This window comes from Propithecus coquereli, unplaced genomic scaffold (assembly GCF_000956105.1).
Source record: "Propithecus coquereli isolate 6110/MARCELLA unplaced genomic scaffold, Pcoq_1.0 Scaffold15, whole genome shotgun sequence".
In the NCBI taxonomy this organism is placed as follows: Eukaryota; Metazoa; Chordata; class Mammalia; order Primates; family Indriidae; genus Propithecus; species Propithecus coquereli.
In genome coordinates this window covers 4099540-4114304 of record NW_012139413.1, presented here as the reverse complement: position 1 = coordinate 4114304, position 14765 = coordinate 4099540, and the positions used below count along the sequence as shown (strand labels likewise).

Here is a 14765-nt window from a genome sequence, read left to right as displayed (position 1 = left end):
CATTTGTGTATCCTGGGTGCTTTGTATACTGTATCCTATTTAGTCCTCACAATAATTCTGTTTTGCAGGTGAGTATACTAAGACTCAAAGAGATGAAAAAAAAAACTTGCTGCAAATCCCACAGCTGCTGAGTGGCAGGTCAGGAGTTGAACCCAGAACTATCCAACTCCCAAAACCAGACTTGTAACCACACCAATAATTGAGAGTTCTAGCCTCCTAAGTTGGCCATGAGGTGGCCTATCTGCCCGTGGTACAAAGGGGATGTGGCCTCATCTCTTGGTTCTCAGCATGAGGGGCTGGCAGGGAAGGCCTTCTGCAAGTGCACAAAGCAAAGGGTAAACCGTGGAGGCGGAGGAGCCCTCAGGGGAGCAGAGGAGGCTGGCTCAGGGACTTTATCTCTGTGGCTGTCATCTTCTGCCCCATTTCCTCGGGCACCTTCTGAAGCCATCACCAGGCCAGAGCTGCTGTATTTGGGTTGCTGAACAGATCAAGAAGGGTCTGTGGTGATGAAGGTGTGATAACTCCACACATCCAAAAGGTTTTTCTGCTGTCAAAGAAAACTAAGAGGAAAGATGCTGGGGCTTGAAGAACATTCACAGTCTGTGTGAATTGTGAAAATAAAGGAGGAATGGAGGAGGAGAAAGGAAGGACCAGGAGAAGAGAGAGTAGGGGAGAGGGAGCCTATAGGAACGGCTAAAGAAGCGCCCACCATTTCATCGGCCTTGTTGGTCTTCTCTTCTTCAGTTGGTTACTAGCTGAGCTTGAGCCTGTATCTATGAGCGCAGGTTCTTAATCATTGTGCTATTTTGCCAACTAAATCCTTGCACTTTTGTTGTAGAGCAGTGTTTCTCAAGCTTCGGCATAAATCAGAATCCTCTGGGGATCTTTTAAAGCATAGTTTGCTAGGCTGCACCCCCAAAGATTCTGATGTATTAATCGTAGACCCTGGACGAAACCTGAGAATCTGTATTTCTAACAAGCTCCAAGGTGACACTGCTGCTGCTAAGCCACAGGTCTAGAGGACCCCCAAACAGGTGCGTGACTCCCTCCAACCGTCACTTTTTCCCACAAAGCCTGGACTTCAACACAGAGCTCTGACAAACCTCCTAGATTGAATCAACCTTTCCCCTTACAAATGAAGTGGGCACTTTAATATACGAATTTCACCTTAAAACCAAAGAATTACAGTGAATTCCCTTTAAATTATATTCCAGGAACCAAATCCTGGGGTGGGAATAGCAGCTGGATTTGAAGTAGAATGAGATGCAGAATGAATTGGAGGAGTGGGACCAGGAGGAGTTAACCACACCAGCCTGTGGACAGTTCAGCCCCCTCTGTTGGCCATGTTAGAATCCATCACTGTCTGTACCCCTCCACTAACCCTCTGCTTGCACCTCCCCTCCAGGTTCCTGGCTCATGTAAGCTCCTACACAGAGACGCCAGTGGTGGCCTGCATCGTGTCGGGGTTCCTGGCAGCCCTCCTCTCACTATTGGTCAGCCTGAGAGACCTGATTGAGATGATGTCCATCGGTACTCTCCTCGCCTACACCTTGGTCTCCGTCTGCGTCTTGCTCCTTCGATACCAACCCGAGAGTGACATAGACGGTTTTGTCAAGTTCTTGTCTGAGGAGCACACCAAGAAGAAGGAGGGCATTCTGGCTGACTGTGAGAAGGAAGCCTGTTCTCCAGTGAGTGAAGGGGATGAGTTTTCTGGCCCAGCCACCAACACATGTGGGGCTAAGAACTTACCATCCTTGGGAGACAACGAAATGCTCATCGGGAAATCAGACAAGTCAACCTATAACGTCAACCATCCAAACTATGGCACCGTGGACATGACCACAGGCATAGAAGCTGAAGAATCTGAAAACATTTATCTCATCAAGTTGAAGAAGCTGATCGGGCCCCGTTACTACACCATGAGGATCCAGCTGGGCCTTCCAGGCAAAATGGACCGGCCCACAGCAGCAACGGGGCACACGGTGACCATCTGCGTGCTGCTGCTCTTCATCCTCATGTTCATCTTCTGCTCCTTCATCATCTTTGGTTCTGACTACATCTCAGGGCAGAGCTGGTGGGCCATACTTCTGGTTGTTCTGATGGTGCTGCTGATCGGCGCCCTGGTGTTTGTGATCCTGCAGCAGCCAGAGAACCCCAAGAAGCTGCCCTATATGGCCCCTTGCCTCCCCTTTGTGCCTGCCTTTGCCATGCTGGTGAACATCTATCTCATGCTAAAGCTCTCCACCATCACATGGATCCGGTTTGCGGTCTGGTGCTTTGTGGGTAAGCAACTTTCTCTGGAGCCTTGCGAGTTCCCTTTTAGGAGCTTAAACACGCTTATCCCAAAATTACCTCCTAACTGGACTAGGCAACTCCATTCCTAGAGAATTCCAGCTTGCATTCTACATTAGAGCCAATAAAGCCAGTTGTTCCTTCTTTGCCTGTTATGGTCTTGGTCATTGGCTCTGGAAGAATGATGCTGATTAATCCATCACTTCACCGAATACGGAACTGCTGAAAGTTCTTTCTATATTAGAATAATTAGTACCAGAAAAAGTCCACTTAAAGTGAATCTACATTTTTTTTTAAAGGGGCAAGGATATTATAGTAAAAGTGAGGAAGGGAAATGTTTATTGATCGGAATTCTATCTTAGAAACTAAAAATTGTAAAACAAAAAATTATGAAAAAATTTATCTTACATTTGACAAAATTACATTAAATTAGTAATCATGCTCTAATTTTTAAAATGAACAAATTATGAATTAAGTGTGGACTTTGGCACTATTTTTCTGACAGATTTGCACCATTTAACATCTCTCACTTCATACTGACTTTTGTAAAACATTCAAAGATTTTTCATTTTTTTTCCCAAGGTACTTTCTTCATCCTTTGACATTCCAATCATTCACTTGGGAAGTACCCATCATGCCATGGTTCTTGTTGACTCTCTGTCTTCCACTGTTAATAACTGATATGACTCTGTTAGGTCCTCAATTGTCCACTGCTTTGGGTATGAATTCAAACTGTTCTCTAAACCCACTTTCATGGACTTCAAGAAGTCCTATAATACCTTTTCCAAGATTTCTAATTTTACTTTGGGATCAGTTTATATTGTATTTTCCTTACATGTTTATCATCTCTGACAGTCGCTGCTATTTATGAGGTGCTGGGGATTGATGCTAGTGATAATTTGAGAGGGATGTTTAAGTGAAGACTAATTTCGAAGTTCCTGAGTCACTGTTTTAACGTGGTAACCCTGGGGTCTCTGGTAATAAATACTTAGCTGAGGAAGATCCTTAGGAGCTCGGAGGAATAAAAGAGTAACAGAATATGTAACCCCTGCCTAAAGGAGAGGTGAAACAAATGTCTGGGCAAGGCCATAGAGACTTACTGGTCAGGAGCCTGTCAGCTCCTTGGGATTAGGGACGTGGGTGTTCACCGTGTGTCCTCTGTGCCTGGAACAGAGTGTCTGTGCTGTGTGCTCAGTAAATACTTCTTAAACATTATAAAGCACTCTTCACGGAGGAAAAAAAAAAATTCCAGTCAGAATAGGCACAAAGGACTTTGAGGAGGTAGAATTTGAACTGGGCCTAAAAAGTAAGATTTAGATAGAGGAAAAAACAGAGCAATCAGAGGAAGGGGTATGTGTCTTCCAGCAAACTTCTGGCCACTGAAGGCCGTTCTATGCCTTCCTGTAAGCATTTTGTCCCGATTTTACACCATTCTAAATCCCCCTTGTTGAACTTCAGGAAGATTTCTTGAGAGGACCCCACTGACTCATCAAAATTTTAACCATTTATATGATTTATTTACAATCTCTTATCTCCAAACATTTTTCCACTGGAACATGTAGCTAACCAATGGAAAGATTCTACCCTGGACAGAAGTGACTGAAGTGGGCAGAAATATTTTAGTCATGTATTTTGCAAATGAATGAAGGCACAGACACAAATACACGTAGGCTTATTCATTCAGTCACAGACTATTATAGCTGAAAGGGGCTCCAACTTCTAGTACACCCACAGTGTGATACCCATTACATCAGTAATACTTCAGCTGATTTTAGAAAATGTATGAATGAACTTTTAAAATATTTTATAGTTATTATACATTTTCACATTGTATTAGAAAACCACACATACTCACCTGTGAATCTGGTGATTTCACAAATATGATTGCACAGGAAAAGACTATATAGATGATTTTTTTCATTTAAAAATTGAATCGTATTAAAGAAAACCATTAGTACTAGTACAGGTGCCATGTGTTTCATAGTAATAATTAATACTGGCCGAGCGCAGTGGCTCACGCCTGTAATCCTAGCACTCTGGGAGGCCGAGACGGGCGGATTGTTTGAGCTCAGGAGTTCGAAACCAGCCTGAGCAAGAGCGAGACCCCGTCTCTACTAAAAATAGAAAGAAATTAATTGGACAACTAAAAATATATAGAAAAATTAGCCGGGCATGGTGGCGCATGCCTGTAGTCCCAGATACTCGGGAGGCTGAGGCAGGAGGATCGCTTGAGCCCAGGAGTTTGAGGTTGCCGTGAGCTAGGCTGACGCCACGGCACTCTAGCCCGGGCAACAGAGTGAGACTCTGTCTCAAAAAAAAAAAAAAAAAAATTAATACTTATATAGCACTTATCACATAACAGCCATTATTCTGAGAGCTTTAATTATTTATTTAATTTACTTATTTTACTTATTTAATCCTCACAACAGTCTCCACTTTACAGATGAGGAAACTGAGGCACTTACTTGAGGTCACCTAGTTGAGTATAACAAAGCCAAGATGAGAACTCAGGGAGTGCAGGGCCGGAGTCCATGGTTATAGCCACCATATGAAAAGAACTGGAGTTGTAAAACACTGATGTGTCCACCACTTTCCCACTCCTCTTTCTCTCCATTTTACAGATGAATAAACTAAACCTCCAAGAAGTTAAATAACATACTCAAGGTCAACAGGAAGTTATTCAAAGAGCTATCACTAGAATTCAGTATACCCATGCTCAGATCTGGGCACTCCTACCATCCCAGCAGGGTGTCTCTGAGCAGACTTTATTTGATCAGAACATTTGATGAGGATTAACACATAATACCAGGACTGGCTTCATGGGCCTACAACCTGCGCAAAGGGTCCCATGCTTGGTTTAATGCTCTGCTACTGCTATCTTGAATTCTTAATAATTTTTGAACAAAAGTCCCCAAGTTTTCATTTTGCACCAAAAATTCTATAGCCAGTTCTGCATAATATCTATGGTTTCTGAAGTACCAGAGGCATTTTGCAAAAATGGTAAAGGGCCTTTGACTGTGGAGTCAAACAGTGCCAAGTTCAAATCACAGCTCCGCCACCTCCTTTGTCTTGTGACTTTGGGAAATTCATTTATTTGGACCTCAGTTGACTCATCTGTAAAAAAAGCAGATAATTCTATCAGCCTTGAACTGGTTTCTGTTTGGGGCTTAAATGAGAAAAACGTTGGCGAAAGCAATAAGAAACATTTATTTCCTGCCTTTTTAAAAAAAATCTGAAGTGATGCATTGTTCACCAGTATGGACATATTAGCTATCATATGCCAAAGCATGATGTGAACCTTTGCTGATTCGGGCTGCCCTTCTAGTTATCAGGCAGAGGAAAACTCCCTGAGTGCCTTTTGTAATCTTGCTGAGAGCACAAACTCCAAACTCCCTCCAGAAACTGCTACTCACGGACTCAGAGGGATGCCACCCCGCAGCCTGGGGCTGGCCAGGCAGAGGGCACAGGTGTCTGCAATTCAACAGGCAACAGGTAATTCTGATACCCAGCCCACAAACCACATTTGGGAAGGATTGCTAGTATTTCTGGGCACCTGCTGCTAACTGCTTTAGTATCATAATATTTGAAGGCTGCCATATGACTAAGTTTTACCCAGAACAAATACTCTCAACCCTGGCTACAAATTAGTATCACCCTGGGTTGCTTCTGAAAAATTCTAAGCCCAGGCTTCCCCTACAGAGATTTTCTGATTCAATTGGTCTGGCATGGCCAAGTGCTGGGTAATTTTTAAAGCTCCCCCAGGTAATTTTAATATGCAGCCAGGTTTACAATAATCTAGATCTGTGGTTCTCAAAATGTGGTCCCAGATTAGCAGCATAAATATCACTTGGGAACCAGTTAGGAATGTAATTTTTGAACTCCGTCCCAGATGTACCAAATCAGAATCTCCAAGGTTAATTTGCTCCAAGGGCAATTTAGGGCTCAGTCACCTGCAGGTGATTCTAATGCATGCTCAAATTTAAGAGCCACTCTCTAAAGAGAAGACTAGATTATCAAGCAGGGCAGATAATCTAATTACAAAAATTTTCTGGTTTTCAAAAACAAATTTTTGCATATATAAAATATATCCATCCCACAACCCCAAATTGGCTTATAAAATCTTTAATGAGCTTATAAAATAAAGATCCCACCTCTAAACTTCTGAGCTTCCAAAATATCAGATATTTCTCTATATCTGGTATCTCTTTATACATAGTATAACTTTCCTGGGGAGAACATTAGAGATATTTTTAAATGGAGCTTCTTATGAAACATCAGCTACTTTTTAAAAAGATTTACATAGTTGGGCTGAGTCATAACTTGGTAATCTTCTTAGACACATTATCCAAGCTTTTCTAAATGAATCTTAATTACAGCATTTTTGTAACAATGTTTTGCTAAGCTTTTGACCTTCAGAAGAGCAAACTTGGAGAGTACAAGGATGCACAAGCCCAAATAAGATTTTCACCACCTTTCCTTTCCTTCAGACAAGAGGAATAGTTCAAATAGCAAATGTTTATTAATCCCAACAAAGTCCACACGAAGCAGCACTCTTTTTCCTTTTCTCCCAGCTGATGCAGTTTTGCGAAAGAACATCTGGAGGGGTAGGGCAGAGCCTTAGGGAATATGAGACTAGCGGGGCTCAGTGAGAACACCAGGGCATCTTGCAGGTCTGCTGTTCCCAGTGGGCCTTTATTATAAATTAATCATCGTTACAATAGCTCACTGGCACCCTTACCCTGGGAGCTGCCAGGTTGTCATCTGGAATGTTTCAGTCCCTCCGAGGAAAATGAATTCTTGTCTATAGGTTTAGAGAACAGACAGAACTTATGATATGGGCAATGGACCTCATGAACCCTATCCCAAAATATAAATATTCTAAAGTGAAGACACACCATATGGTCTTTATCTGAGTCATGATCTGAAATCCTGTTGGAGATTGACCAGCCATTGTGAGAAAGGGAAGAGGAGAGAAAGGGGTCGGGAGTCAGGACCTGATAACTAAATTCTTGACGTGTCCCATCAGTAAGTGTGAAATTCTCCTTGGAGGCAGAGGAGAAAACAGTTGGCACTTTCACTGTCAAAATTATGCTCAAAAGAGCAAGAAAAATCCCAAAGGCCAGGATGAGGATGGCAGGAGGGCTGGTGGGGTTCCAAGGAGGGGGTGTGGAAGTGGACCCTGCATCCGGCGAGCCTGCCTGCTGGCAGAGGGCGCCGTGCTGGACACAGATGCATGGGCAGAGGGGGCAGCGCTCTCAGGGCTCTGCAACCAGTGGCAGCTGAAACGTCGGCTCTCCTGTGAGTCAGGATGAAGGGAGACAGGGCCGTCGCAGAGGTGGAAGCCCGGAGCTGGTGTGCGGAGGGCACCTGGGGCAGACTGTGAGCCACAACAGAGGGGCATTTGCCTGCTTTCCCTAAACACTATGTTCATGAGATCCAGGCAAGTTGCTGCTTGTGGTTGCAGTTTGTTCATTCTCATTGCTGTCTAGCTTTCCGCCATGTCAATATACCACGACATATTTATTCATGGACATTTAGGTTGTTTCCAGTTTGAGGCCCTTACGAACAGAGCTTCTATGAACATTCCTGTACATGTTGTTGGTGGACACATGGACACATTTCTCTTGGGTTTCTGTTGCGTTAGAAGTGGAATTGCTGGCCCAGATCACTAGATTTGTTTCACATTCTTTAACAAGATTGCACTGCCTCTCATGGCCATTATACATCTCAAATAAAATAAAGGTCCCCAATTTCATTTTGCAGATAGGAAACTGGTGAGACATAAGGTAACATGACTTCCTATTAGATCAGTTGCAGAGCCAGGGAGAGAATCTCCCTGCAACTCCATGCTAAGCCTGCTCTTCCTGGCCACACCATATTAAACAAATATTGCTGCTGTTAGAATCAACAGGGCTCTTGGTGGTATTTATAAAAATAATCAGCAATAGTGGGAGTTGGTGGGTACTGCTGTGGGTGGGGAGGACACTCTCATTACCATCCAGTCTCCGTTTCTGCATTGGCAAGTGTCTGTTTTGGAAAGTTGATCCCAGAGTAGTCAAAATAAAAAACCCTCTGGGCATAACAAAGTGCCTCAGCTATCTGCAGTAGGCAGGGCTTCCTGCTGGAAAGTGCACCCCAGGAAGAGGCTGCTCCACCCAGCTCGAGGTCAGGTGGCCCACGTCCCCTTGACTCTGGGTGTGGAGCTGCAGGCAGCGGCCAGGGAGCTCCTGGGGACTCTGGACATCAGGGAGCTGGTCTTCAACCAGAGTTCGTGCCCTCAGAGTCAGAAATCTGCTGTTATTGTTCAGGTCACCCAGTCTCTTTTTAGAGTTGAGTTTTTGTTCTAGGTTTTCTCCCATATGATTGAGACCCATCTCCTGAACCCCTCTCACTTATAGGTTTGGGGTCCTCTGCTTGATTTGCACAGGATGGATCAACACAATTAGATGAGTAGGTGCTTCATCAACTGACACCAAGGGGCTCCAGCATCTGAAGGTGCGCTGGACACGCCTAAACCTTCCCTAGAGGCCCCCAGGTGGGAAGGGAACTGTCCTCAGCTTAGACTCCAGAGATGTGTTCTAGTGCTATTGCAATTACTGATTTAATATACAGTTCTTAAGTTCTCCGGGATGATGGAAGAAAAATTGCTTTTTTTTTTATAAAGGGCTCTACGATCACAAAGTGTTTTATTACATAAAGAAAGCCCATTCGATTGTTACAGACATGATTTTTCATCTTGTCTAGCCTGAACCGCCCGTGGGCACATTTTCCACCAGGGAACTACTCTATGGAAAAGATGCCAAAGCCTCCCTTTGAATATTTCCCTTAACTGCAAACAGACTTTCATGGGACTCACCTTTGACCAGGGCTGGCATTTAGCCTGCGTGCCCTGGTCCAACCATGTCTGTTGTTAAAATATTGATACACTTCTGTGTTTACTGCTAACTAGTCACTGTCCTGGCCACACCAGGCACCCCCTACCATGACCCATTAACTAAAAAAATAACTCCAGCCCAGTAGGGGAGCCTTCAGGACCCTGCTACAGCATAAAAGCTGACTCCTTTCTGATTTTTAACATCACAACTGCCTTTAATTTATTACAGATACGTGTAATTCCAAAGCAATGGATTAAGTCATCTGTTTTTAAAGAACAGCAGAATTAAACATCCAAATAAAATAATATTATTGATTAGCCATCTTATTCTTGAGGCTTGGTTCCAAGTGACTTCTGGCTTATTCCAAAATAAAATCCACCTCAAAAGATAAAATTTTGACATCTATACAGGTTTATAAAAGAATATGATGCCAGTCCCAGTGACAATCTTAAATAAGAGTGCCCCAAAACTATTTCAAGCAACGATGGCATCATTGAAATAAGTGTGTAGCATCATAAGGTAAAGAGTTTTTCCCGATATGTGTAATAATTCAGAGAAATTTTAATACTATTGAATATCAGATATTAAGAAATTAATTTTTAGATGGGCTAATACTTATGTTTTTTAAAGGAGTCTATTTTAGAGAAACATAGAGAAATACTCACACAGGAAACCTATGATGGAAGGATTCCTAGAAAGAAGGTGGCAGGGCTGGGGGTGTGGGGAAGCTGGTGATGAGTCCATGGGATTCGTTATACTATTCACTCCCCTTTCTGTATATGTGTACAATTCTTCAAAATGAAAAGTGAAGCAAAATCATTTTCCATCCCTGGTAGACGGGAGAAATAGGAGAGATCGAAGCACCCTGCATTAGGGCATGGAGAGCCCTGGAGGATTCACCATCCAACGGCTCACAATGTTGCTATGGGCAATCCCTTGTTTTTTCTGTGCTTCAGTTTTCTGTCTATGAAGTATACATAATCACACACACACACACACACACACACACACACACACACACACACACTCCTTCCCCAAATAGGTTTAAAGGATTCTAAACAAGATACCATTTGTATAGCATTTGGATCTTCTTGGGAGAAAGGTGCAACATAAATGATGCATTATTATTGGACCTCAGCACACAGAGGTGTCGTGTGAAGTTTAGTTTAGATGATGATTCAGAATTCCCAGAAACCCTAGAGATTTTTCAGAAACTACCTCATGCTTAGTTGTCTAAGCCAACTGGAAAATGGAGCAGAAACAAAATCCCCTGTTCCCACACAGGAGGCGCTGAGCAGCTCTGTTTACTTGCCTGACACAAAGCCCTTGTTTATGTGTGACAGATGGTAGTGCGTTTCTCTCTCTCTCTCTCTCTCTCTCTCTCTCTCTCTCTCTCTCTCTCCTTTCCTCCCTTTATTTGTTCCTCTCTGTTTCTTTGTCGCTCTCCATTTTTCCTTTTCTCCAATCCTTCTCGGCCTCACACCACTTTTCCTGAATTAGGCAGATAGAATGCCAGACCTAGGAGAATGCCCTTCCCTGAGCAACTGCTGGTCCCGCCAGGCTGCCGGCACACAGCTTCTCAACGCACAGCACTCGCATTTGAAATGTATTTTTGAAGACAGAATGACACACCTTTGAAACTGTACGGGGCTCAGAGCAAACATTAAAAGACCCATAAATATTTATGTGGCAGGTTTCCATGGGTCACTTTCCCAAAGTAACCATAGTCAATGTGTGCACACACACGTTCCTTCCAGCTCTGGCCACTCCCAAAGACAAATGTGGACCTAACCTCTTACTAAATATTTACTGCAGTAAGCATCGTCTATGAGCTAGCCTAGGGGAGAGAAGGTATGAAGGACTGGCTATGCAAGAGACTTTTCTTTCTTCATATAAAAGGATGGTTCCGGCCGGGTGCGGTGGCTCACGCCTGTAATCCTAGCACTCTGGGAGGCTGAGGCAGGTGGATTGCTCAAGGTCAGGAGTTCGAGACCAGCCTGAGCAAGAGCAAGACCTCGTCTCTACTAAAAAATAGAAAGAAATGATCTGGACAGCTAAAAATATATATATAGAAAAAATTAGCCGGCATGGTGGCGCATGCCTGTAGTCCCAGCTACTTAGGAGGCTGAGGCAGAAGGATTGCTTGAGCCCAGGAGTTTGAGGTTGCTGTGAGCTAGGCTGATGGCATGGCACTCTAGCCAGGGTAACAGAGAGAGACTCTGTCTCCAAAAAAAAAAAAGGCTGGTTCTGCCCCTCTTGGACTCAGGCAAGTCACTTAGTCTTTCCTAGCCTGTTTCTACTTCTATAAAATGAAAGTATTAGAATGCATAAATGATCTGTAGCATCTTTTCCAGCTCTAAATAGCTATGATTCTATGAGCAATCACACCAAGGTTTTTAGGGGATTCCCATGATATGAATCTACTTGACACCCAAATACCTAGTGGGGACAGAGGAAGGTCTGTTGGAATCCATGTCAAACCGGTGCTTGAGAGATGACCTGTGTAGTGGCAGAGGAGAGAAGTTAGGGGTAAGGGGAAAAGAAAAAAATGGTATTAAGTTCAGTAGAGAAATAACTCACCTACAAATAGGGTCAGAGAAGGAGATCAGAAAGGAAAGAACTGGCATAAAAGATACCAAGCAGGAGTAAGAGGTGAGATTTGGCACCTGCCTAGATGTCTAAGAGAAAAGATATCAAAAAAGCAAAGCTGTGCAAAACAAGGTGTGTGCCTGCTGGCCCTGCTCGGCCACCTGAAATTCATTCTCAAATCTCAAACATGCTTCAAACAGAGGCACACTCCCAGACCCAGCACACTGGCATTCTTAGAAGAGGCCTTAATGTGATGCCTTGTTCTGCACAAGGATAATAACTATTCCCCATGGCCACCCCCACCCCCGGACAAAAAAGAGTAAATACTCATGCTCAAAATGATGAAGCCGCTATTTGAGAAGTAATAGCTACATCTGCAAATAATTAACTTTAGGATTTATTATCAATTAGGACTATAAATCTCTGCTTACTTTGGCTCCTGGAAAGCTGATTTCACTGGGGGGTTGCAGAGAAAGTCATTTGAGACAAGGAGGGAGAAATCGGAGCTTGAAAAGACACACTTCATATTCAAAAGGGAGCAAGATTTCTCAAGCTCCAGAGGAGCAAAGCAGGCTTGACTTGTGGTTCTAAGCAAACAGCCCAGAAGACATCCACAGGGTTAGCAAAGCCAAAGCGGCTGGTGTCACTCAGAAGAGGGTGTTGGGGCCAGGAAGGAGATTGAGCAGCTGAGTGGACCCCAGTGGCCAGCCCGTGGCATGGCCTGAGTAGGTGGCAGAGTTTCATCAGGTGCATCAGGCACAGTTCCTTATCTCAGGACCACTTGAATCACCTGGGGAGCTTTAAAAACATACCTATGCTTGGATCACACTGTAGACCAATTAAATCAGAATCTCCAGGGATGGGGCTTGAGTATCAGAGTGGTTCAAAAACTCCCCAGGTTGCTCTCAAGTGCAGCCACGGTTGAGAACCACTGCTTATCTCATTTCATCCTCAAGCAGTCCCATATTATAGGGTTGCTATAATCTCATGGTTTTATAGAAGAGAACACTGAGGCACAGAGAGTCTAAGGTAACAGGACCAGCGTTGCACAGCTAAGAATGAGAAAGGCAGGATTTGAACCCAGACCCCACACTCTTACTTCTCATGCCCTATGGCCTCCAAAGCTGTGGTTCTCAGCTCTGCGGGCCCTGAAACTTCATGGGCTTTTCAAGGTAAAAAATGGTGGTTCTCAAACTATTTTTATATATTATTCTGAAAAAATCATAGAAATAAAGCATTATCCCATATTAATGCTACATATTAACTAGAGAGGCAAGTTTCTTTGGTTGGAATGACATCAACACGAAGAGGTTGCACTGGACATTTCATGCTCATCAAGAGTGCTCATTCATTCATTCAATAAACATTTAAGTGCCGGTTTGCTGCAGAGACTATAACATAGTACCACCCTGTGCAGATAACCACACAACAGATGTTCTAAGGGCCATAGCAGTGGCATGCATTAGCCACTGACAGCCCGCAGAAGAAAGCAGGCAGCTTAGAGTGGCATCAATATTCCTTTGGTGAATGAAAAATGGTAAAATAAATCAGAGGATAATACATGCATATTGCTAAGTGGTGAAACGAGATGGGGTCCCTAAGTATAGGCAGGGGATAATAAAATGTTATGAGAAGGTTGGGAATATACTGTCGCTGATCTATAAATATTTAACCCAGGATAGAAAATGCGAATTCCTGGCTGGCAGCTTTATGAGTGCAGTGAGCTGAATATCACCACGGGAGGTTGGGGTTGAGGTGACCTAGAGAGCCCGTATCCTGTCTAAGGAAGCAGCTAGATCTCACCTCTAGCCAAAAATTTCCATGAGGAATGTGGATGCAGTGTTGTCAGACCTTTCGACTTTTTAGGAAAAGCTGTAAATACGGGTTGCCTAATGCAAGATCTCCCGATTTTTAAATGGCATCTAATTCGGTGTTTTGAAAAAACACCATTTAGACCAAAGAAAATACATCTCCTCCAGCTCTGATTTCACCACTGAGGGTGATCTCCCTGCCAGTTCCATGGATTCCCAAAGCAACTGCCTATTCACCTGTGCCCTTTCCCTCCCCTGCAGGTATGCTCATTTATTTTGGGTACGGCATCTGGAACAGCACCCTGGAAATCAGTGCCCGAGAAGAGGCCCTGCACCAAAGCACGTACCAGCGCTACGACGTGGATGACCCCTTCTCGGTGGAGGAGGGTTTCTCCTACGCCACAGAGGGCGAGAGCCAGGAGAACTGGGGCGGGCCAGCCGAAGACAAAGGCTTCTATTACCAGCAGATGTCAGATGCGAAGGCAAACAGCCGGACAAGTAGCAAAGCGAAGAGCAAAAGCAAACACAAACAGAACTCGGAGGCCCTGATCGCAAACGATGAGTTAGATTACTCTCCAGAGTAGGAGTAAACACACGAGAGGTAGAAGTGGTGGTGACTGATTTTCAGTAAGTTAACCTGTGGGCTGGAAGGTGAAAACCTTTCTGGCTCTCATTTCACAACTCCAGCCTTTCCCGAAGTCAATCCCCAGTCATAGCCTGTCATTGACTACTTTTGCTCTTCAGGATAGTTCTGTAGAAAGGCTTGACCTGGGTCCCTAACTGGTCCTCTTATTTAAAAACTAAACAAGAGACTACGCAAAGTTCCATCTTAGGCGCAACCATCAGAGCTGATGGTAGCAAATGTTTCCTAGGCCTTTGCTTTGCTGGTTGAATCTTTTTGCTTCTTATTGAGACCCCACGAAGCAAGGAGCAAACTTTTTGGACCCCACTGAGGCAGCAGGTCCTCTGGGAGATGTGCCAGAGTGGGGGAGGGGGCGCGTGGTGTGAGCACAAGGCGGCATTTCAACCACCTGAGACACGAGGGCAAAGCTCTGTTCTCAGCGTGTCGGGCTGAGCGCTGCTCCCCCAGGTCAGGGTGGGCAGGTGGGCATTGGCACTTCCTCAGCAAGCAACATTTTGTCTTGAAATCTCACCCAAACAAAATTCATGGAGAAGACACATGCTTCTTTTTGTTACC

General features: G+C 44.1%; 1 protein-coding gene across 1 annotated transcript in view; it reads left to right on the top strand.

The window, feature by feature from the left end:
• SLC7A14 (solute carrier family 7, member 14) overlaps positions 1-14423 on the top strand; it is a 106330-nt gene extending 91907 nt beyond the window's left edge. The window contains exons 8-9 of the mRNA XM_012640226.1: positions 1406-2283; positions 13829-14423. Coding sequence (XP_012495680.1) covers positions 1406-2283; positions 13829-14151 — 1201 coding nt within the window. The 3' untranslated portion in view covers positions 14152-14423. The remainder of the gene's footprint in view (positions 1-1405; positions 2284-13828) is intronic.
• Positions 14424-14765: the final 342 nt, after the last annotated feature.